Source organism: Buceros rhinoceros, unplaced genomic scaffold (assembly GCF_000710305.1).
Source record: "Buceros rhinoceros silvestris isolate BGI_N320 unplaced genomic scaffold, ASM71030v1 scaffold16311, whole genome shotgun sequence".
Taxonomy (NCBI): domain Eukaryota; kingdom Metazoa; phylum Chordata; class Aves; order Bucerotiformes; family Bucerotidae; genus Buceros; species Buceros rhinoceros.
In genome coordinates, this window is record NW_010396094.1 from 9,511 (window position 1) to 32,532 (window position 23,022).

The 23,022-nt window shown below is 57.0% G+C and overlaps 1 protein-coding gene across 1 annotated transcript in view; it reads right to left on the bottom strand.

Annotated features, from left to right (window-relative positions):
* The window catches only part of PPFIA4 (protein tyrosine phosphatase, receptor type, f polypeptide (PTPRF), interacting protein (liprin), alpha 4), a 30,253-nt gene that overhangs the window by 3,043 nt on the left and 4,188 nt on the right, over positions 1 to 23,022 (bottom strand). Inside the window, exons 2-25 of the mRNA XM_010145799.1 lie at positions 18,961 to 19,062; positions 18,530 to 18,694; positions 17,859 to 17,933; positions 17,422 to 17,517; positions 16,782 to 17,003; positions 16,184 to 16,330; positions 15,922 to 16,060; positions 15,214 to 15,293; positions 14,152 to 14,283; positions 11,275 to 11,366; positions 8,989 to 9,130; positions 8,529 to 8,734; positions 7,847 to 8,087; positions 7,575 to 7,610; positions 6,852 to 6,985; positions 6,527 to 6,684; positions 5,820 to 5,913; positions 5,508 to 5,589; positions 4,896 to 5,096; positions 3,881 to 3,943; positions 2,754 to 2,780; positions 1,656 to 1,831; positions 798 to 895; positions 2 to 169 (exon numbers count right to left, since the gene is read on the bottom strand). Coding sequence (XP_010144101.1) covers positions 2 to 169; positions 798 to 895; positions 1,656 to 1,831; positions 2,754 to 2,780; positions 3,881 to 3,943; positions 4,896 to 5,096; positions 5,508 to 5,589; positions 5,820 to 5,913; positions 6,527 to 6,684; positions 6,852 to 6,985; positions 7,575 to 7,610; positions 7,847 to 8,087; positions 8,529 to 8,734; positions 8,989 to 9,130; positions 11,275 to 11,366; positions 14,152 to 14,283; positions 15,214 to 15,293; positions 15,922 to 16,060; positions 16,184 to 16,330; positions 16,782 to 17,003; positions 17,422 to 17,517; positions 17,859 to 17,933; positions 18,530 to 18,694; positions 18,961 to 19,062 — 3,076 coding nt within the window. The remainder of the gene's footprint in view (position 1; positions 170 to 797; positions 896 to 1,655; positions 1,832 to 2,753; positions 2,781 to 3,880; positions 3,944 to 4,895; positions 5,097 to 5,507; positions 5,590 to 5,819; positions 5,914 to 6,526; positions 6,685 to 6,851; positions 6,986 to 7,574; positions 7,611 to 7,846; positions 8,088 to 8,528; positions 8,735 to 8,988; positions 9,131 to 11,274; positions 11,367 to 14,151; positions 14,284 to 15,213; positions 15,294 to 15,921; positions 16,061 to 16,183; positions 16,331 to 16,781; positions 17,004 to 17,421; positions 17,518 to 17,858; positions 17,934 to 18,529; positions 18,695 to 18,960; positions 19,063 to 23,022) is intronic.

Here is a 23,022-nt window from a genome sequence, read left to right on the forward strand (position 1 = left end):
TTCTGTGTGGGGATTTGCAGCACGAGCGCCAGACTGTTGTGGTCGAAGTTTTCGTCGAGGGCCAGGAGCGCCCCGTGCACCCCGCTCTCGACGAGGTTGTTTGCGTACTCGCGAAGCCCAATAGACTGGATCCAGTGGATGACCTGGTCGTTGGTCCACACTAACACATCTGCAGAAGAGCAAGGGCAACATCTCAGCTCCTGCTCAGACTACGCTCTTGGTTGTGTGGGACCTGAAGATGTCCCAAAGCCCTTTCACGCCGCCCCAGGCTGGTGCTGGGACTCTCCTTCCCCAGCCAGCAATTGCGGGTGCTCAAGTGCCAGGAGCAGTTCACTTTAATTGACCAAACCAAATGCTGAGATAACCGGCAGGAAACAACCGACAATTAATCCTGAGAGCCCACGGCTGCTGCTGTAATTAGGGGCATTATCAATAATGCGATGTAATCCAAGCAGCAGCCAGATGCGCAGGCAATCTCAGGACAGCCAGCGCGGAGCAAGCTGGGGGGTGTCCTGAGCATCTGAAACGGGCAGGAGAAGATGGTGTGATGGTCTGACTGGATCTTTTCTGTCAGATGCCTCATGCCTGACTGGGGTTTGTTGCATAAGGCACTTGGAACAATCTGCTGGGGAAATAACGCAGGGAGGTCCCTGCTGGAGAACAGTCCTGTGGTTGCTCAGAAACAACGAGGCAAATGCTGGGGTAAAAATAGGAAACAGGAGAGACCAGCACTGGGCACCTCTTGGGAGGTTCCTCATCTCCCTTCCCAGACCTGGATCACGTATGCGGCTGCTGACCTTTGATTTCGTGCTGGGTCTCTTCTCGTCTCCTCTCAAGCTCTTTGCGGTCGTAGTTGAGCCTCTTCAGGCACATGATGCCATACTGCAGGCTGGTGCTGCAAGGACACAAGATGGCACCCAACCCTCAGGAGGGCTCAGCATCGAGGGGCAGGTGGCTTGGAGGGACCCGCAGAGGACCCACTTCCCTGTTTGCTCTCCATGTCCCCAAAGGATGCTTCGGTTTGGGGTGGGTCAGGACAGACACAAGCCAAAGGGAAGATCTTAGTTGCAAAATGGGACAATTCCCCACTCCACCAGTTCCGCCCTGTTCAACCTACCTGATCCTACCATTGATCCACATAAAGACACTCTGCGCTTGGTGGCTGGGGAGGGAAGGGAGAACCAGCCCACAGGGGCTGCTCTGGGATGTAGGGTTCATCCCCAGACAGGGAGGGTGCTGGTACACAGACACAGACACAGCCCCGCGGGTCAGGGTGGGTGGTGGTACCCCGTGACGGGGCTCAATACTGGTGCTGGAGCAAGGTGGTTGGGATGGCATAAGCCTTCTCCAAGCTGGGCTGCTAGCAGATGACTGCTCTGCCTGCCAGTGGGGTACCTGGTCGGACAAGCACTGTTTTTGCCCACTCCACAGCCAGCAGAAGGCTTGATCCTCTGCTGTCCTGCTGCAAGGAGTATGTCGAAGGAGAACAATTGCCCATATGAGCTGCCCCAGTCCATGTGGTTGAGTTTAGCTTAGAAAAGCCATCCTCCAGCACCAGCGCTGGCCAAGACAGGGGGCAAGCCCTCAAACTGCCCCATCCTCTGCTCCGTGTGAAGACACTGCACCCCAGGGACCTCCCGAAGAAGAGGACTCACCGGTGGAAGCTGTCCACCATCTTCAAGTGCACTCTGAGATCTTTCTTCGTGAGGTGGTCCAGCATCCGTGCATCAACAAGACACTCCATGAAGTAGCTGCGATACTGTGGGAGACCCAAGCTGGGCAACCACTCATTTCCAATCCACTCATGGTTCATGTCCCCATAGGCCAGCGTCTGTGGAGAAGCAAATGGTGAAGCTAGGGAGAAACCTAGGGTGGGGCCACAGACTTCCAGGAGATCAGTGACAGGTCAGTGCTGGAGCCTGGGGGTTGCTGTCCTGAGGACTAAACCTAGGCCAGAGGAGTTGAACCCTAGTTTGTACTGAAGATGCTGGAGCAGTCCTGTAGGCCATGGTCTGTGTCCTACTGGTGTCCCCCAAGAAGACAAGGCAGTAGCCAAAAAGCATAAGGGATAGTTGGACCAGCTTCTTCTGGAAAAAGCATATTCATGGAAGTTGAAACAACTAAGAAATAGGTTTCAGAGCATTGCCAAGTGATTTTTAAGAAGCTTAGAAATCACTGAAAGATCTACTTCATGACTTCAAAATGAAAAAAGTTCAGTTTGGGGCAGAAAAACCTCCATTCACTGTCACTGCAAGCTGATCCTGCATCTGCCAGTGAAATAAAACCCACCAGAAGAAAAGTAAAGCATTGGAGAATGGTGAAACTGAAGAGATGGATCCAAGTAGGACTCTTTCCTCCCCTCTTTTCAGATCATGAAAATGGTCTTTATCTTGAACTTGGGGCTAAGAAAAGGTGAAAATGAGATGTCTATGCAGCTGGAAACCTGCTTCCACGCAGGGCAGCTGCTGGGGGTTCTTAGCACAGGATCTGCATCTTTCAGAGGAGGTCCTAGAAGAAGTCCCTCTGCCTGAAGGAGAGAAGGACACCGCTTGATGCCAGGTCCCAGGAGCTCCACCCCATACTTGAAAGATGGCTCAGAGGAGCAACCACAGGGTGCAGGTTCAGACTCCAGCAAGGACTTGGAGATCACTGATGTCCCAAGCTCATCTCCTGGGTGTGCCGTGACGTCCAGCTCTCCCTCCCATAACGACCCCATGCACCGCCCGCAGAAAAGGGTGACCCGGGAACCTCACCTGTGCCCAGCTGCCTTCCTCTGTGTCCTAAGTGTGACACACGCAGCATGTCAATAGAAAGGACAGGTAAAGTCAGTACCCGGCGGCCCTGCACCACGACAGCATGTCCCACGTGTGCTGAGCGTGGGACCCCTCGGCATGGCGTGACCCAGAGCAAGTGGGAGCTTGGCTTTGTCAATAGGATGCTGGGGACACCCTGACCCTGCTGGGACCCGGTTTCACCCCATCTCTCAGGTCAGTAAAGAGGACACTGGATGAGGCTTTTCTCATGGGCCTTGGGCTGGAGATGGCACAGACACGGGGATTCACACAGCCTTCCCGGGAAATACGAGAGGTTCTTGGGTCCCCCAAAGACAGATAGATGCAGAGAGAAACCTCGGCTTCAGTTCACAGGTCACAACCCCTAGAGGAACTGCTTAACTCCACATGCTGATTTTTTTGCTCAACCTCACAAAACTGGCCAAGGGTAAGTGTCACGTCCCTGCCTAACACTGAGCTCTCCTTCCCCAGAAGGTACCTGCCGGTTACAGGTTGGTGCTACTCCACCAGCAGACAAAATCTCCTGATTCACACAAATCCAAAGTGCTGCCCCTGCTCTGAGACACGGACATGGGGACACTAAGCTGCAGAGAGGGGACTACATCTCTAGAATGGAACCAGAGCTTTTGGGAGCACAGCCTCATCCCATTGAGGGACCCCAAGGTGGACAGACAGTGGGGACAATACTTGGGTGTGCTAAGGTCAGTAGGAGATTAGACAGTGGGTGCAGAATGACCAGTGTGAGGCTCAATCTCATGCATCTTGAGATCACTCTTGGTTTTTTGTCTTTCATTTCTTTTTTCTAACTCACAACCAAGAGACAAGCGACTCCAGAAACCCAGAGGAACCCCCAGGGGCTTGACGAGGGAAAAGGCATCTGATGGTTTTCAAGCCAGTTTTAGAAATTGTTGGGATATTAAAGGTTGAAAGATGGTTTCTGAACAGGTGCGTGGTGCTGGCTAAGAGCTGACACACGAGACGCAGCAAAGATCCCCTTCCCTCCCAGGGTTTAGCGCGTTAATGCACGCCCGGAGCTCAGCTCGGTAACCGATATGCTGAGCAGCAGCAGCGGGGCCGGTCAGCCTCACCGTCTTGGTGGAAGTTGCCATGTTCTCCATCTCCTCATGGGTGACCCAGACGTTTCCAGAGGACTGAAGGGAAAAGAGCAGAACGGTCATGGTGAACCACCACAGAGCCACGGCCTCCGTTCACAACTGCGCTGGAAACAAGCCTGGCTCAGGCTAATGGAGGATTGGGCCACTCTTGATCTTGGAGCTGTACTGGGGACATCTCACAGTGCCCTTGCAGCTCAAACTGGTGGCACCTGGCCACCCATGGGGACCCTGGCCTGTCCATGCAGCCATGGAGAGTGCAGCAAGGACCACTGGCCTTGGTATGGAGCCTGCAGGCTTGTCTCTGCTGGCTGTGACCCAGCCATGGCCATCTGCGGGGGACAGAGCACGCTTGGGACCCTTTTTCCTGTTGGCTGCATTTTGTACAGATGTGTCGTGGCATTACTGGGGCACCACTAACCCCTCAAGGGGTTTGAGGAGCAACACAAGATGTGATCCCTTGATCTGCTCTGTGTCCTGTCAAGGGCAAGGCTGGAATCTGCAGTTGCCCTGACTTGCCCCAGGAATTTCACACGGTCCCAGGAAAAGGCTTGTATTGAAATGGGGCTGAGCAGAACTGAGCTGGCCCTCGCGCCCATCACACCTGAGCCCTTTGGATGGGATTTTATCCTCTCTGGGGCAGATGGTCCCTGAGTTCTGCTTTTCTCGGGCTGCTCAGCAGTGTCAGCCTCTTGCTGACAGCCTCTGAGTGTGAGGACAAGAGCATTTGCTGGTGCCTCAAGACAGGAAAGTGCTTCGCGCTCAGGGACCGTATATGATCTCTGAGCCTGAGGACAAGGGTCTGGTGGTTTGGCCAGTCCATGAGGGAACATCACCCCCTCCATGGCCACGCTTGCCGGTCACACTGGGACTCCCTGGCGACCGATGGCCCACTGTGGTTCCCAGCAGCCAAGGAGGGAAACAAGTGTGTTGTCCTGCTCCATAGAGGGTCTGTCTGGGGGAAGAGGGGGTCTGTAGGTGGAGCACTTACCGTCCTTGAGGTGGGCGGTGCCGAGGGGCTCGTGAGCGAGACCATCTCCTGGATGGCCAGGCGCAGCTTCAGGCGATGCAGCGCGTTGCTGATGCCGATCTCTCTCTGGATCTCAGTGTCGGACAGGGCCGACATGATGGCTCCACTCTTCACGTTGGCTCGGCAAGCAGCAACGTACCAGGCTGGCATCCCCACCCAGAGCTGCCAAAACAGGGCAAAGCCAGTCAACCTACCCTAACTTCCTCTGGTAGGATCAAGGCCACCCTGTCTGAAGCTCAGTACCGCGGTTGGATACCCACACAGGGCTCCTCCCCTGTTGGCACCTTGCACAGATGGCCTGGTGGCAGCCCAGCACCCCTACACCTGATGGAAACAACCCAAGGAAAGGGACTTCCACTGAGCCTCCCAGCTCAAAGCTCTGCTCAAACCACAACGCTACAAAAAGTGTGAGGGATGCGGGGATATGCTCTGCTCCCCCAGGTTCTGCAATCACCATCCACGTGTGTGGACCACACACGGTGAGACCTGCTGCCAGAGGAGCCCACTAGAGACCAGCGGCAGCTGCAAAGCCATTGGTACATGAAGATGACACAGGGGCACACTCTGCCTCACCTCCAGCCAGGAGACAACGGTGGGGCCATCCCAGTGAGCAAAGGGCAACCCTTTCCTCCGAGCCTCTTCCAGGAGTTCGTGCCTGGAGGGAAGAGAAGCAGAAAGGTGATTTACTGGGAGCTTGTTGGGAAGGGAGAGCTCTTGAAAGGAAGTAGACCACAGGCAGTGAGAACCAGGTGGTATCAAATCCATAAAGGAGGTAACAGGACTCAAGAGAGGCTGAAGATGAGGAATCTTCCCAGCAACACCCACTCCCATGCCATGGCTTCTCAGTCATCAGGAAGGACATTTTCTTGCTGGAGGTTCACTCACTTCTTCCGCAGGCGTCGGTCCTTCTCGGCCTGAGCACCCAGCTTGCCAAGTCCCAGAGGGTCCTGCAAGCCCACCTCCACGTCCATCAGTGTCACTGTTGGGCAAGCAAGACATCCTCAGGTCAGCGTGATGTCCCATGGATTCAGTGTGGGCACTGTCACAGTCCCCATGCTAGGATGTTGCAGATGCACAATCGCAGCACAGGAGGTGACATTTCCAACCCACCCCCAGAGCCTCCCTGCATCCCTGGAAAGCCCAAGGGGATCCCCACCTGCCAGCCCTCCCACTGCAAGATGCTCAACATCGAAGCGCTAAAGGATTTAGGGGCGGAAAAGCAGCTCCCACCAGAGGGCTCTGCCAATCAAGAAGGTCCCACAGGGAGGGAAGCAGATTTTGGGGACATTAAAGATAAGACACAGTGATGGGGGTCACTATCCTCACTGCAGCTCTTGCAGAACATTAAGAGTGACACCATGCTCAGGCCAGAAAGGGCCACGGGGCAGAAAGCACCAGGACCCAACTGCCCCGACGCTGCAGGGAGCCCAGAGCCAGAGGCCTCAACATCCCCAAACCGGCAGGGGTGTCCCTGCTCCTCCACCTGTCGCCCCAACAGCTCCCCAAAGCCAGACAGTGCCAGGAGGCGTGCAGAGAGCCTGGCCCGAGAGGACGCCCGCCCGGCACCGATGGGAATAGGGCTGCTCACGGACCCTGCCCCGTGGCCCCTTCTCTGCTCAGCTGAATCAAGCGACCCTTCTCTTTTTTCCCGAACAAGCGCCCGATGGAGGATTTGATCCCCTTCCTCTTGGAGCCCTTGTGCAAGGAGTCCTGGCTGCTGCTGGGGTTGCTGGCCTGCTCCTCCAGCGAGCTGGGGATGGAGGAGGGAGAGGAACAGCAAAGCTTTTAGGTTATTCCCGAGCAGCGCACAAGCCTTGGCAAACCCCAGCCCGTCCACCAATCCCACTCTTGCCCCACGTCAGTCCTCAAATCAACAGAGCAGGCACGGGTGTGAGATCCAAAGGGTGCTCCTCATACCTCTTCCCATCGTCCTGACTTAGCGCAGGATGGCCCAGCTTCTCCAGCCGCAGTGTCCTGGGTGAGGATGGGGGGGACGTCTCGCATTTGATGGTGGTTTTATCCTCTCGGCTTTCGTCCCGAGCTGCAGGTGACTGAACAAGCGAAGAAGCCATGAGGCTGGGGAGCCAAAGCCCAGCTCCATCCTTGCCCTGCTGCCTGCCTCTCTCTTGCTCCATGGAGACATGGCCAAAAGAGCCACCAGGGCCCTGAGGCTTTGCCACGCTCCAGGATTGGCCTGAACTAGAGCTCTGGCAATGGCTCGAGATGCCCAAGCGGATGGGGAGGATGTGGCCGTATGGCCAAGATCCTGGAAACTAGGGAGGAGGGAGGATGCAGCCCCATGGTCCTGGTCAGGGTGTGGGGACAGAAGCTGCTGGCCCTCAGAAGAGGGCTCTGAGGAGCACAGATGGGAATGTCCCAAAGACACCCTGTCGCCAGAGGGGACACACAATGTTTGAGGACCCAGTGGCTTTCTGAACCTCCCCATGTCCTGACAGATCCCCCAGGCTGCCAGCCGGCACATCTCCAAGCACCTTATGGGATCCCCATGATCCTTCTGCTGAATCCCTGGGGTTCCCAGCTCCATCCCGCGCCTGCTGCACCCTGACCTGGTGTGGACAAAGCCAGGAGCAGGCTGGAAAAGGGGCTTGGACAAAAACCAACGGGATGGGAGCCACTCACTAGCAGTTTCCTCCGGTGCTTCCTCAAGTCGCTGGGCTGATTGCAAGGGGGAAAGCGAGAGAGACACAGAAAGGGGGGCAGTTAATGGAGAAACCCCCCCGCAGAGCAGTCCCGGGGCCAGGCGTGCCAGGCTGGGAGACAGCAAACCTGGGCACCCCACTTCCACGTTGCCCACCCGCACACCCATGCAGATGCCAGGGCATCGCTCCCACCCCAGGCAGCCACGCGCACACCCTGTCCAACCCCCCTGTCCACCCTGCGTGTCTCCTCACCAACGTCATGATCCCCATGCGGTCGAGGTCCTGAGCAGCGCTGCGGGAGGAGAGCTTGGGGGTGGAGCGGCCGCTGAGCGGTGGGGATGAGCTGGCCAGGGACAGGGCTGTCAGCGAGGTGGGGATGGAAGCCCTTTTGCAGAGCTGGGTGAGGTTGAGGCCCTCCATGCTGCCGCTCGTGACACGAGTTTCCAGCTCCTCTGCACGGAGCTCGGTGGACTCCTTCTCCTCTTGGATCATCCTGGGGGAGCAGCGAGGCTCAGGGCTCCCAGCTCCCCAAGCTTCTGGGGAGTCATCTCACACCTCCCAGCTATGGGTTCTCCCTACCCTGGGAAATGCACCCTGGTGCTCGAGCCCCTGATCTCCAGGAGTGGCAGCAAGATCCATCAGGATCCACACAAACAAGAGCTGAGACACACCGTGATTTCTTCTAACATTCATGGAGGACTTCTTTACAAAATAAGGGTCCTTTCTGTGAGCCAGCACTGGCGCAGCTGAGGAGCAGGGAGCCATGTGCAGGAAGGACCAAGCCCTGTGGCTGGATGTCCTGGGGCCTTTTCCCTGGCTGAAATGCCTTGTATTTTAGGGCATCAAAGCCTCCCCCCACCGCCTGGCAGATGGTTGCCACCCCCCTGAGCCATTTCAGATCAAGGCAGTGGTGGGTTTTGGCCATGGTGACTACCTGATCTCCTCATTGATGGCATCCAGCTGCTCCTGGAGCATCATGGCTAATGTCTGGGCATCCGAGTGCCCGCCAGGGGAGAGCACATCCATGGAGCTGAAGAGAGTCTCACGGTCATCCTCGTCCACATCAGAGATGTCGGGGTCACTGTCGAAGGCATGAGGCCCCGTGGCCAGGACACCGCCTGCCTGAGCCTGCTCCCAGTCCTGGGGGAAGAAGGTCCACTGGTCTTACACGGCACCCCGATGTCTCCAAAAGCCAAACTGGAGTCCTCCACGCAACAGTACCACCTCAACACAACCCCAATGGGAAACCCTCCCTACCACATTACCCCAGTCCACGCACGAGGTGAAGGAAACTGCCCCATGTTCCCACATCAAGGACAAATGAGACCAGCATGAAAGGCAGGAGGAGACCCCAACCCCAGCTCTGTCCCCAGGCTGGCACAAAGGCGGGTTACCTTGCCTGGCTCCTCTCGCCGGGCGGCAAATCGGCCTTTCTGTGCGCGAGGCAGGCCCGGGGCTGTCCCGAAGGGCTCGGCGGGGGGATGGACCACCGCGCTCAGTGGGAAGCGCAGGTCCGTGGCGCTGCCCATATGGGACCTGGGGAGAAAGAGCCCTGTTGTGGACATTGCTCCATGCAAGGATGCCCTTGCCCCAGGCTGCCCCCCCCCCGGCAGCCCAGGATTGCTCAGGACAGAGGCGGGGCACGAGGCCACTCCGGGGTGCCCATCCCAGCGGTTCTTGCCCGCTCTGCATGAAGTGATGTGAAACCAGGCTCCAGAAAAAGGTGCCCTGTTGGCCCCAGGCTGGCCTTGGAGATGCGCTCACAGACTGTAGGGAGCTCACCCTGGGCCCTACCCTGACGCTACGTCCCCTTTCGCTGCAGCACCCACTGGGGCATGCAGCCAGTTCTGGCCAGCACCACCCAGCACAGAGGGTCTGCTGTGAGGCTGTGGGCTGAACAAGCCCCCTCCTGTCCTTGCACCTCCCAACGTGTACAGCCTGTCTTGTCCTGTCTTCTCCATCCCCGTGGTACAGAACAGGGCCCAGCCACGGAGCTCTTCTCCTTTTTGTTTTCTTCAACGTTTTCATGAAAAACCCCTGATGAACAAAATCCCATTTGAAACAGATCTTCCAGGTGCAGGGCCATGCGCATTATTTGGGATCCCGGCTGGGACTTCTTCACCCTCCTCCATGCTCAGACGGGTGCTGGGGATGGGGTTTCCACACCAAGCAGAGCGACGCAGCGGCTGCTGTTGGACATGAGGCCATGTTTTGCTGCTCGTGGTACTCGTGGCATATCTCCACGTTGCTTCATTGCTTCTCCTCGCCCTGAAGGTCCCACCACGCAGCCGAGCAAAGCACCTTCCCAGAACACAGGACCATACTTCCTGACATGCTTTGTCACAGGAGACACGATGGTTTGTTAACTGAAGATGACAAAAGCAGTTGTCCAAGGCAGAGCAGTTTTTCCACCCCAGTGGGTGTGTTTTCCAGTGCAGATCCAGAACCAGGCTCCCCGTCCCAGTACCCCACCAAACCCAGATGAAACTGCTAACACGAGCAGCTCGGCTTGGCGTCAGTTTGGTGTTTGCAGACGAAGGCACAGCACAAGTTTCAAAGGATTTAAGCCGTGGTGCAGCTGACAAGCTGCTCCTGAGCTAAAACCAGAAAAAGGTGTCTCAGACAAAAGCTGACATTTCAGCTGAGGGATTATTCTGGCCTCTGTAACTCAAGCTTTCTGCTGATTTTTCCTCCAAGAAATGAAAAAAAAAATTGTCCATCCTGTTCCTACAGACCCACACAGAGAGGTCCCACACATGTTCCAGACACTCCTCTGGCACTCCGCTGTCCTTCGTCCTTGCAAGCTCCTCCTCGCTCTCCCTGTTTCTTCTCTCCACCGCAGCAGCGAGGCCTCCAGGCCTCCTCCTCTCTGCCACAGCTACTGACAGGTCGGAAGATGGTCACACCAGCTCCGTTCCATCTTTTCCAGCCTTTCTGAGGGGAATTTTCCCCACTGGTGATCGCCGTCATCGATGCCTCACTGCCTCTAACCCATGTCCAAAGGGCTCAGGAGCGGAGGTCTGTTTCCCAGGCAGCTGCAGTGACGCAGTGGGGTGTATGTCACCCTGGCGCCCTCCTTTTTGAACCCCTTGGCTTCTTGCAGCACTGCTGGGTACCCCGGTCAGTGTGGGACCCCTTGGACTCACCTCTCCTGATGCTTTGGGCTGGGACCTCTCCATCTCCCAGATGAATTTAAAAGCTGGGTGTGGGAGGTCCACTGCAGAGAGGAGGGGGGGAAATGGGGGGTTCATTCTCCTTTGCCTGCAACACCTCAGTAGAGGTTCCTCCTTCTCTGGCCCATCCCCAGCATGCTGCAGGGGGGAAAGATGTTTGGTGAACATCCTGCTTACACAAAAATTAAGTCCTAAGCCCTTTATGCAGAAAAAGAAACAATGTTCAGTGGGTTTTTGCCTTTAGAAAAGCAAATTTGGGGCCATTCAGTTGGGCTGTTCTTAACAGTCTGCATCTCATCCCAGGACAGATCTGTGTCAGGGACAGCACAGCCAGAGCCGACCCTGTGATGAACTCCCTCGCAGACCCACACCAAGGCTTGGTAAAGCCAGAAATGTCTGATGCCATCAGCATTTTGGGGCTCTAAAAGCAAAACGCCCCCAAAGCCGTGGGTGTGGATGCAAGCAGGGCGTGCACGGGCTGGCAGGGCTTTGGCAGGCGGCCCTTACCTTGCATGCACGCTCTCCACAAACGTCCCGCTTCTGGTCTTGAGCTGATCAACCTCCAGCCTCAGCTTGTCAATCTCGTCAGACAAACGTCGCTGTAGGGCAAGACAAGAGACAGGAAGGGGTTGATTTTGCTCTGAAGAGCAGCCGGGTCTGGTGCAATCCACATCCTCAGCTATTGCCAGGTTTATAGCCCCTTTAAAAATCCCCATCTCAAGTTCAAAGCACCTTTGACACATCGGAAAAGAAATAGCTCATGCAGGCAGCAGTGAATGACAATGCTGGGGCAATGCCGCGATGGGAGGGAGGGATCACAGGCCAGACAGACAGACACCCATGTGCTCACAGCGATGCTGGTTTGAGAGACAAAGGGAAATTGATCCCACAAGGATCTCTGGTTTGGCTCAGACCACATGTGCATATTTGCCTTGGCGAAGGGCTGGCAGCGAGGGACTCACTAGCCACATTTGATGCTGGCCCTGTCCTTGTCGTCATCCGTGCAACAAAACCTGCACTAAGCGACCATGCTGTCCTGCGGGAGATGTGAGGGGGGAAGCTGTGGGCAAGCAGGGAGGCAGAGGAGATGGGATCCTTCAGGCACGGTGGGATCCAGTCCTGCGGGCAAACAGGCTGAACTGGGGTGAGTAACATGCAGGCAGCGTCATGCAAGATTCCGAGCTCTGCCGAGTGGCACAGCCATGGCTGGGGAGCACGAGCAGCACCCGCACGTCCTTACAGCGGGGAGACTGAGGCTCTGGGCAAGGGGGAAAGCAACCGCCCTCCAACCATACATGAGACATGGGGGACACCCCAAGAACTCTCGTTGCTTCAAAAAGCTGCAACCAACCCTCAACTTCCCGGCACAGGCCAACGTGGACTCATGCGGCAGACCCTAGTTAGCTGCTTTATCTGACAGCAGGGGAGGTGCAAAGACCTTCGGGGCCTTCTGCAAGCTGGGCATGGAGCAGATCTTCCCCCCAGTCTGAGTGAGGGGGCTGAGAAGGCCTCAGGGGTGAAGGAGACTTGTCTGACCGGGCAGCACCGTCCCTCACAGCCCAGCTGCACCACAGAGCACTGGGGTAAACCCTCCCTGAGACACACGGGCGAAGCCACCCCGGCCTCGCTGCTGTCCTCGGCGGCGGGCTGGGTTGAGCGTGATGGAAATACGGAGTTGGGACTGAATGTGCCTGTTAGGGAACCAAACTGGGGGTCTCCGGGGAGATCGGTGGCAGCTTCCATCCAGCCAATGTGTGGGTTAGTTTGTGACCTGCTGCTGCTGGGCGCTTTGGGATCCCAGCTCCTTCGGAGCTAGGGTATTTTAGGAGGTGCCACGGCCACTAGCCAGGAGTTAGGAGTGAGGAAGCTCAGTCACTAGGGCAGGCTCCCTGCAGCGGCAATTACCTTGTCGTGCTGGTGTTCCTCTATCTGCTTTTGAGTATTTTCCAGCTCTTGTAACAAAGTGTTCTTTGAAAAACGAAACAAAAGAAAGGGGAACAAAAACAGGAAAGAAAAAGAGAGACCGTTTAGCAAAAGGCTGCGCAGCCTCCTGGGGATGGCCGGGGTGGAATCGCTGCGTGGACAGTGTGACGGACGCCTGGCAGGAGGGACAGCAACGGCTCCCTGGTCTATTCCTCAGCCAACTGCCCATGAACTGGTTTTCCCTGCAAACCTCCTGCTCCTCAGGCAGGGCTGCCAGAACCCAAGTTCTGCCCCACGCTGGGACAGTCGCAAGCAGCGATTAGAGATCTGATGGGCAGGAACTGGAGATCAACTCCTCGAGCAGCTGGATCAAGGGCAACAATGTCCCCTACATCTAAGCTAGGAAACAGGCAGGGGGAAAACAAGATGTGTTTGCAACTGCCTGACCTAGCGCTCTTTTTGGGGAGGTGCTGGCAGCCAGACAGCATCATTTGTGCCCACTGAAGAGCTGCAGAAACTCTCTGGGTCAGTCAGTGCTGGCAGCAGGCTGGGGAGCAGAAGATGACCCCTGTTCCTTCTGGGTGGGAATTTGGACTCAGCCCAATGTGTTGGGTTCTGCTGTTTATCCAGAGCCGCTCAGACATCTGCTGAATCTCAGACATGTCGGCAGAGCCGGGTCTGGTTAGGGACAGGAGGTGTAGAGCAGCAGGGAGACAGTCTCGGTGCTGAAGGGATCAGCTGGGGGATGCGACCCCTCTGTGCTCTGACCTGCTGAGGGGAGCCTGGTCCCTGCAGGACCCCAGAGAGAGGTGAGTTATTGAGGGCTGACCTCCCATTGGTGCTGAGAGGTTAATCCTTGTTGGGAGCCTCCTGCTCTCCCAGCTAATTGCATTCACGCTGGGGAGGCAGCAGCTCCTGCTGGCTCCTCCGAGGAAAACCCAGTTGCCCAGGAGGAGTGGGCTGGGAGCTGGGAGGCTGCTCACGGGCTCAGCCCTGGCTTGGAGAAGGCAGATCAGTGGGGACTTGGGGGATAGGCTGGTTTCAAAGCAGCATGTGGAAGGGATGGGCAGGTGGAAGAGGATGAACGCTGCATTTTCTCCTGCAAAATGCAGTAGGTTTTGCTCCAACAGCCAGGCACGGGCTGCAGTGGAGGCTGCACCAGGAGACACAGGGAAGCGAGGGAATGGAGCAGGACAAACCCTGCTGCTGTCGGAAGTGAGAGGTGGTGGAGAGTGGGTCTTACCAGACGAGGGACAGCTAGAAGTGAGGGTGCAATGCAGAGCAGCTTCTCTGCACTCCCACCAGCCCCAGCGCCTGGCTGCTGTCCTGCATGTGATCATTTCTCCACGCCTGCACAGGTACTTGCAAACCCCTGCGCTGTGGCTGGCCGAGGCTCCACGCTGGAGCCCTCAACCCCCCCACCCAGCCTCCCCAGAGGACCCCCTGCCCTCCAGCCACTACCTTCTCCTCCAAGGCCGCCATCCTCTCCTTGAGGTGCAGCTGCAACCGCTCATTGGACTCGCTCAGCAGACGGTCCACGGTGTCCGAGAGCCGCTTGTTGTGCTCCTCATTCATCTTCTCCCGCTGACGGGCCTGTAACAGCAAACAGCGACCAGCCATGTCAGGTCCAGAGGATCTGCTCCTCCTGTGTGAGAGGCTCAGTGCCCTCCTGCCGGCCCGTGCCTGCTGCTGGAGTTGGAGCTGACCCACCAAGCCCAGTTTGTGGGGACAAACCCACCCTTTCCAGCACAGATCAGACCCTCCGCTGCGACTCCGCTGTTCTCTGCCATTTCCCAGCCAGGGGTGAGCAGGAGAGAGGACAGAACCAAAGAGGTCTCCCCTGCCTGAGCCACAAGAAAGCTGGACCCATTCCAACTGGCATCTGCCAGGAACCACCACACTGGGGACATATTCCAGACCCCAAAAGGTGCTGATCACCTGGATTTGCAAAGATTTCTTCAAATCTCTGCTCCAGGCCAAAACAACCAGGGGCTTCCCCAGGGCACAGGCTGTGATGCCACATGGGCAACTCGAGAAATGGGCATCACGACCTCCTGTGTGGAGAGCTCAGCCGGTGGCTAAGGAGCACAGTGGGGATTGTGCAGCCCGTGACACATCAGCTCGGCCTCCCTGTCTTTTTGAGGGGCAGCACCCTTTGCTGCCAGCACCTATCCGTCTCTCCCTGCTGCTGATGCAGGATAAAGCTTCTCCCTCTGGCCTGTGTTTGGGGTCCCAGCTTGCCCCAGGGGGTGACGCTGGGAGAGGAGCTGGACGTGTCATGCTAACAGCAACACTTGGATGTCTGGGTGAGGGGGAAATCACAGCAGAGAGTCATGAGCTCCTGGCTGGCTCTAATTTAAGAGATCCTGGATGGAAAAGGATTAACCAGCCCCTCTCCCCATCCTGCTTCAAAGACACCAGCAAGCCCACCCTTCCTGCTGTGCCCAGGTACCCACGGCCAGAGGAGCCAAGGCTGGATCAGGGCCCGTGGGATCTCCCTGGTCCAGGCTGAGCAGTGCTTACCCTGGCCAGCTCCTGGTTCTTCTCCTCTAGCTGACTCTCCAGCTGCCGGAGGTGTTCCTCGATGCTCCCGTGCCTCTCTTCTGCCTGGGAAAAGCAGAGCAGCCCTCTTGGATGATGTTCTCCCAAACCCTGTGGGTCCTCCTGCATCCCTCCCTCCATCTCGGCATCTGCACCCTTCCCTGGGCTGTGGTGCTCTCTCCCACCACCTGCATCCTCGCTGCAGCTCAGTGGGTGCTGTGAGCCCCAAACAGTCCTGCTAGCAAGGTGGTGGGAGATGGAGGTGCTCTGTGAGTGATTTGTCACTCATTCTAGTGCCCAGGAAGGGAAGGGAAGGCTGTATCCACTCCTCCCTCCAGGCCTGCACGCTCCCAGATCTAGCTTGGGTCTCTCCTCTTCCTCTGCATCCCAGGGTGGTTCCAGTACAAGCCGAAGGCCATTCACACTGGCAGGGCCATCTCCACCTTGGAGAAAGGAGCCGAGGGAAGGGAGAAAAAACCACCCGTGCAGGAGACATCGAGAGCTTTAAAAATAGTGTCTTGTCCCTGCAGCCAGGGGAGAGGCAGAGGACAGCAAAGCTCAGAAGCTGGGAAGGACAGCAGGGTGCTTGGGCCTGCCAGGGCTCCCTCACTGCAGGGGGGTGGCCAGATCCGCCTCTACCTCTGGTTCCTGCACTCCCTTCTGGCTCGGGTCACCGGTCACCCCACACACTTGCCTTGGTGAGGGCAGCGATGCGCTGGGCCAGCTCTGCTTCCACCTCGGGCAGCGTCTCTGCTTTTCGCATTGTCTGCTGCAGCTTCTGCTCTGCCAGCTCCAGCAGCTCCTGCAGGTGCCGGGCTTTCTCCTCGCACTGCGGGACAGGGCAGGATGGATGCCTGGCACCAAGGTTTGCCTGCCTGTCCCATCCCAGTACCCACTTCTCCCTCCCAAGTCCCCAGGGTGCTGGGGAATCTTTGGATCCAAGCTTTGGTACCTGACGGTGCAAGGACTCCTTGTTGGCCAACTCGCTTTCCAGCTTGTCATTGAGGTCATGGATGGAGGTGGCTTCTCGTTGGGCTGCCAGGTAGCGTTTCTCCAGCGTGGTGATCCTCTCCTCCATGTCCTCTTTCTGAGCCAGGGCCTGAGGAAGTGACAGGGCTGTCACATCCCGATCTCTGACCACCAGCTTGGGAATAACTGGGTCACCCAGCTCCTGCGAGCCTGGGACCACCCCCAAGTCCAAGCATGCCACGAAAACCCTGCTCTGCACAGGAATGAAGGACAGCAGAGTGGGCGATGAATAAAGGGAGAGTCAGGCAATCACAGAAAAGCCTTCTAGCATGGAGAAAGCTCACTGGCCCAGGCCTGCAGCACACCTGGGTACCTCGGTGTCTGCTTATAACCTCAGGGAAGTCCTGCTGATGGACTTGGGGACAATCTCCCAAAGGCAGTGGCCTCTTTTGGGGAACACAGGCCATCACCCTGCGTACAGCAGGAGTTACAATCCCTTCCCAGCCCAGAGCATGTGTAAGCTGTTGTGAACGTCTCTGCAACTGCAACAGGCTTGGCAGTGTGAGAGGGCAGTGGCTAACCTCTCGGAGGTCCCTCTGGTACTTGCTGCTCATCTCCTCCGATTTGATCAGATCCTTCCTGGCGGTGCCCAGATCCTCCTCCAGCTCGGCGACGCTGGCAGCCAATGCAGAGATGCGCTCTTTGGCCTGGACCACTTCGAAATTCTGCTTCTCCAGGAGCTCCTGCAGCTCCACCACCCGCCCTGCCTCATCGTCCGGGTGGACGGAGCCGTTGGAGAGCCGCTGCAAGGCAGCAGAGAGGGAGGCGGATGCCGGGCTGCCCCAAAGCATGGGCTGGCATTGCCTGCAGCTACACAGTGGGGGAACATGGCCCTGCAGGGACCCAGTGAGGTGGTGGAACATGGGGATGTGGGCTCTGGGACCCTGTGTCAACACTCTCCACTCATCAGGGATGTGGCTTCTCACTGGTGTGATGGAATAAGGATGGCTGAGGGCTTCCCAGAGCATCTCCAGGAAGCAGAGCCCCTTGGAGCGTCTGAGTGGGAGCACAAATTCCCCTCCACTCACAAATGGCCTGTATTCACCGGGCAGGGCACGTCCCAGGGGGTTGGACCCAGGGGAGAAGGAACAGCAACAAGGGAGTTGGAGAAAAACTGCCTCAGTGAGCACGGTCAGAGTGGAGGGTTTCTGGGGCTCTCACCTTCCAGGGAAGCTTCTGAGCTGGCTCCTTGGGCTCCCTCTCATCCCGCTCACCCGCCGGGGCCTCCCGCGTGGTGCCTTGCTGCAGAGCCGCCACCTGCATGACAACGGGGCTTCATCAGTGAGAGAAAGAGACGACAACAGCTGGTCCAGCCATGGGTGAGGCCAGCACTGGTGCACCCAGACCAGCAACTGGCTTCCCGCTGACTTCCTCCCCCATTGTATTCAGCTAGTGCCTGTGGCTGGGGAGGAACTGGAGGGGTAGGGTGAAGAATCATAGAATCATGAATGGTTTAGGGTGGAAAAGATCTTTCAGCTCCTCGAGTCCCCCTGTTCCCCCAGCAAGGGGGAGTGAGTTCACAAATGCAACACGGAGCAGTCCCAGCCCAGCGGCTGCTCCAGCAAGGGCCCACGGGAGGCTGCCCAAGAACCTCTTACCTGACGATGGGCATCCACGAGCTGCTCCTCCAAGGTTGCCACTCGCTCTAAGGCTGCTCGCAAGCGTTCCCTGACCTGCAGTCATGTAAGACAACGGGAAAGGCCATTATTTCTCTGTGACAAAGGTGCCCAGGATCTAGGCAAGCTCCCAGCCCCTTTCAACTGCCTGACAGCCAGGCTCAGGTGGATTCACATGCCGGGCAGAGGCTCAGGGATGCTCCAGCTCCTCAGCTGGATGAGTGAAAGCATGCTGGAGAGGAACAACCCAAGCCAAGCTGACTATGGGAGACTTATGGCCAGGACAGCTTGAAGATGTCTTTTAGCAGGGGAAGGAGATGCTTGAGGCAAATCAATCAGGAGGAACCATGAAAGTCATAACACAATGGTTGAACCACAGTGCCAGCCCTTCCCACCACCAGGTGAGTGACCCAGGGAAGCAAGCTCCCCATCCCTGACAGCCTCAAACCCACAGCATCCACTTGGTCACCCCACCAGCTCCTAAAACGAGGGTGCTGCAGCTTTTGGATATCCAAGACCACCCTCCTGAGGAATGCCATGTCACCGTCCAGCTTAACAACAAAAAACGGCATCCAGCAGGAAGGTCGAGGGTTGGGAGGTCAGCTCTGAGCAGGGGATGCTCTCCGAGCAAGCCCACCAGCAGCCTGTCTCACCTTTTCATCTAGCGCCTTGTGATGCTCAAAGAGCGATTTGAGTGCCTTGAGCACCTCGACCTCACTGGAAACTCCAGATGGCGACTGGGCCTGACGCTTGACCACGGTCATCCTCAGGGACCGCTCATGCCTCGACACCAAGCACTCCAGGTGCTCCAGCAAGAGCTGAAAGAGCGATTTGAGTGCCTTGAGCACCTCGACCTCACTGGAAACTCCAGATGGCGACTGGGCCTGACGCTTGACCACGGTCATCCTCAGGGACCGCTCATGCCTCGACACCAAGCACTCCAGGTGCTCCAGCAAGAGCTGCAAGAGGACAAGAGAGAGGCTTTCACCACCCCAGGGGCTGTCAATGCGGTATCTGCCCGGCAGCCTGCGGTGTCCCACATTTCTGAGGACTGAAAACCTGACAGCAGGTTTTATGTGCTTACCCGCGTGTTATTGCGCTCAGCTTTCAGCTCTGAGATCTCCTCTTCCCTCTCCAGGAGCTGCTCCCGGCACGCACTGAGCTCCCGTGTCAGTGTGGCAAACTCCTGCAGAAATCAGGGCACGGCTGTGAGCAGGGAGAGCGGGATGGAGATGGAGCCAGTGTCCCGGTCACACCAGTGCAGACCATTTCCCACCCAAAACCAACCAGTGAGAGACAATTTCACCATTAAGAAATCAGTGGAGAAGCTCAGCCAGGCTGGGAGATGATCTACTCCTGGCTTACCTGAGTGCTTTGGGCAAGGGAGAAGGCAGCACCCCAATGTTCATCCATTTGGTTTGATGTGTAATGACACAGGAAACTACTCTACAGCTCCAGAGGCACTTGATGGCATTTAAAGCACTCCAATCAAGGCCACCGGCGTGTTTCCACTCCCACTTGTGCCCTTGATGCAGCCCAGCAGAGCATCCCACCAGGCTAAAACTCACCACGAAGCCACAGCCAGCCAGGATGAGTCCCCGGGTCCTCAGCCAGCCTCTGCCATGGCCTCAGAACCTGACATCATCCAAAACCTCCTTCCAAAGGAAAGAGCAAGATCTGCCCCAGAGCAGCATGTGGGGCCCCATCAAGCTTCTTACAAGGCACCCCCAAACCCCGAATCCCAGCAGAGAGAGACAGGGCACAGCAGGAGATGTGGCAGGTGCCACCAGTCCTCGCTCCAGTCACTGCTCCCTCCAGGGAGGTGACAGCTAGCAGGAAAGAGCTGTGCTCAGAGCGACGCCAAAGTGGAGCTGCAAAGCCAGCACATCCTTTGGGATACGCTGGTGTCCTCGGAAACAAGGAGACATCCTTGTCTCGAAAAACATCGCACTTCTGGCTGTGTCAGAGAGGAAAGGAAACTCGCTCTGAAGGTCCTCAGATGCAGGAGAGTTCCTTCTCCCTCAAAAAATAAAAACCAAGCACCTGGGTTAGCCCGGGAGCACACTCCCATTGCTCTCAGTTGCTCTTTCAGTTGCCCAGTGACTAAGCGACATTTTGCAGCTGGGATTTTTTGGGGTGAAAAATGCAAATGTGGAAACGCCTCATGAATTTACACCAGTTTCACAGTGTTGTTGAGAAGGACTTAAAAAGGAAAAGGGTTTCAGAGGAAGCTGAGAAGGATTTGATTGAGCATTAACAATCCAAATTTCAACTGGGGACTGAGCATGAAATTCTTTTTCACTTTAATTTTCGAGTTAAACAAATAAAATCCCTTCAAACAGAAGTAAAACGTGGAGGCTCAGGATGAATCAAATGCTCTGCTCAGCTCAAAGTGAAACTGCTCGCAACAGCTGACATGCCTCCAAGAAATCAAGAGCTTTTTAATCTCTGTTTGTCCCAGCTGGATTTCCCCTCTCCCTTCCTGTCGCAAACTGCCAGCACTTGTGCGGTTTTTAGGGTGGCAATGGTGGTGTCACCAGTGATGCTGAGACCCCACAGTGGGACAGGACCCAAGGATGCCACAGTATGGGAGGAGGGAAAAAGGAATCACAGTGATTCGCCCTACAAATAGCTGCTCTTCTGCCCATCACCATGCCTCAGGGCTGCTGCCACCTGGCACCCTTGCTCCAGCACCACCCCAGGGCCTGAGTCCCCCAGGTCCTTTCTAGACCCACTCCTGACCCATTGCTTCCCCAGGGTCCATTTCAGTCCTGGGGGCATCCACGTCCCTGTCACTTCCTCTGGGACCATTCCAGCCCCGGGGTGATCCCTGTCCCCATCACTTCCCCAGGGACCACTCCAGCCCTGAAGTCATCCCTGTCCCCATTGCTTCTCTAGGACTGCTCCAGCCCTGGGGTCATCCCTGTCCCTGTCATTTCCCCAGAGACCACTCCAGGCCCGGGGTCATCCCTGTCCCCATCAGTTGACCCCCAAATCGGTCAGAGCACTCCAAATCTCCATCACCAACCTCTGCCATGTGCAGGCACCATCCTTCCCCCCCTTGCTCTTGGACCATCCCCAAGCGCATGGTGAACCCCACTGCAGAGCCAGTTCCCCCAGGAGACTGCTGTGCCAGCCAGGCCTCTCCCGGAGCCGGGCTCTCCGAGCCGGTGGCATTTCAGCCCAGCCCAGCAGCTCACGCATGTGCGTGTGCACCGCGAGGTTATGCAAGCGCTGCGCGCAGGAGTGAGCAGCTCGCCAGCATCCCCACGGATTGTATCAGGGCTGGGAACACCAGGGAGCAGAAAGTGTGCGAGAGCAGCAGCGAGATGTGCTGGATTAGGTGCCTGTGCAGTGCTGGCTGCTTCAGATGTAGGGATGTGTCACTCCCCCAGTCCCTCACTACGCAAAGGCAGGCAGCATGGCTGAAGAGCTCAGCCAAAGCATCCTCACAGCTGCGGTGGCCCTGCGAACGCCTTTCAACAGCCCAAGCTATAACACTGGGTGACGTACTGGCTGTGGACTCTCTCCCAGCACTGGGACAGGGACCTTGTGGATCCAAAACCCCTCCAGATCCTCAAAGGGTGGAAACCTCTTGCTCTGCCCCGTGGCTGGCAGGGGAAACTGGTGGGGGAAACTGGGGCTGCGGACATGGATGCTCTCCCTGCTGGGGTGAACTGGGCTACGTGCAGCACAGGATGGACAGGACAAGGCATCGGGGATGGTGATCGCCAGTGCTCAGCCCTCCTCACACCCGTTGCCTGCACAGCTCACCCAGGCTGGCCAAGCTGTACAGATTGCTCCTGCAATCAGGCTTTCATCCGGAAAGGCAAAGAGATTAAAAAAGAGATAAAATCCACTGGAGAGAAGCAGGCAGCCCTCGCCCCGGCCAGTCTGATGCAATCCATGTGTCAGCGGGTCAAAGCATGCTGGTGGGCACAGCACAAAGCTCCTGCCCGACCCCATCGGGGTGCTTCCCACCGGGAATGACTGGCCAGATCCTGTTCTGTGCCCCTGGCAAGGCTGCCAGGCCTGGAGCATCCCACAGCGGATAGAGACCACGATAACCATCCTTCCTCGGGCAAAGGCTGCAAAAAGGACCATTTATCACCAAAAATAGCAACAGCTCTGCAGCGAGACAGGGCAGCAGTCAGGGTCAGCTGAGTACACAGCACTGGGGGCACTTGCAAGCCTGGTTTTGATGTTTTGGGAATAAAAAGAGAAATAAATCACTCCAGCTCTGCAGCGAGACAGGGCAGCAGTCAGGGTCAGCTGAGTACACAGCACTGGGGGCACTTGCAAGCCTGGTTTTGATGTTTTGGGAATAAAAAGAGAAATAAACCCCCCCACCCCCTGCCTGTAGCTGCCTCCATCATCCCTGGTTGTGCCAGACATCTGCCCTGGCACTGCCACCTTGCTTCTGGGCCCCTGGTGAGCACCAGGCCAGCTTGAGGACCATGAGGACAAACCGTCCCCAGCTCCCGGCCACAGTGTCACACCATGCAGTGCAGCTTTCACCCCCATCCACGGGTAAGGCATTGCCCTAAGTCCCAGCGAAATGGCGATAAAGAGGATCTGGGTGATCTTCCTCTGCCCTGGCCACGGCCGGCAGTCTTCCAGGAGATGCAGAGCCGCCTGCCCCCAGCTCTGATAAGCTCTTGAACTGAGCAGGGATACCTATAAACAGATTAGAAAGGGAAGGAGAGGTGCCTGATCGTCAAAGGATGGATGATGAGACACAGCCCTGGGAATCCTCGGGAGCCCCGTGGGAAGCCCAGCGGCCATCAGAGCAGGGAGGGAGGCCTGGAACACTACACAAGCCATTGTGAAGGGACATTGTGGCTCAGGGCTCAGATCTTTGGTCAGCACTGGGCATGTTCGGGGTTCAGGGTCTGCCCCCTTGGCTGCATCAGTGGGGAAGGTACCAGGAAAAGCTGGAGGGAGGCCAGAAACCAGCTACACAGCAATGGCTGGGAAAGCAAGGAGAGGGTGAGGAAGCACCATGGGAGAAGGCTCAGAGCATGAGAAAGCTGAAATGTGGAAGTCCTCAGCCCAAAGCCATCTTCTGCCACCCGTGGCACAGAGAAGGACACAGTGAGAGCGCACCAAAGTGAGCAAACCTCCCGTTTGTGGCAGGGATGCAGCC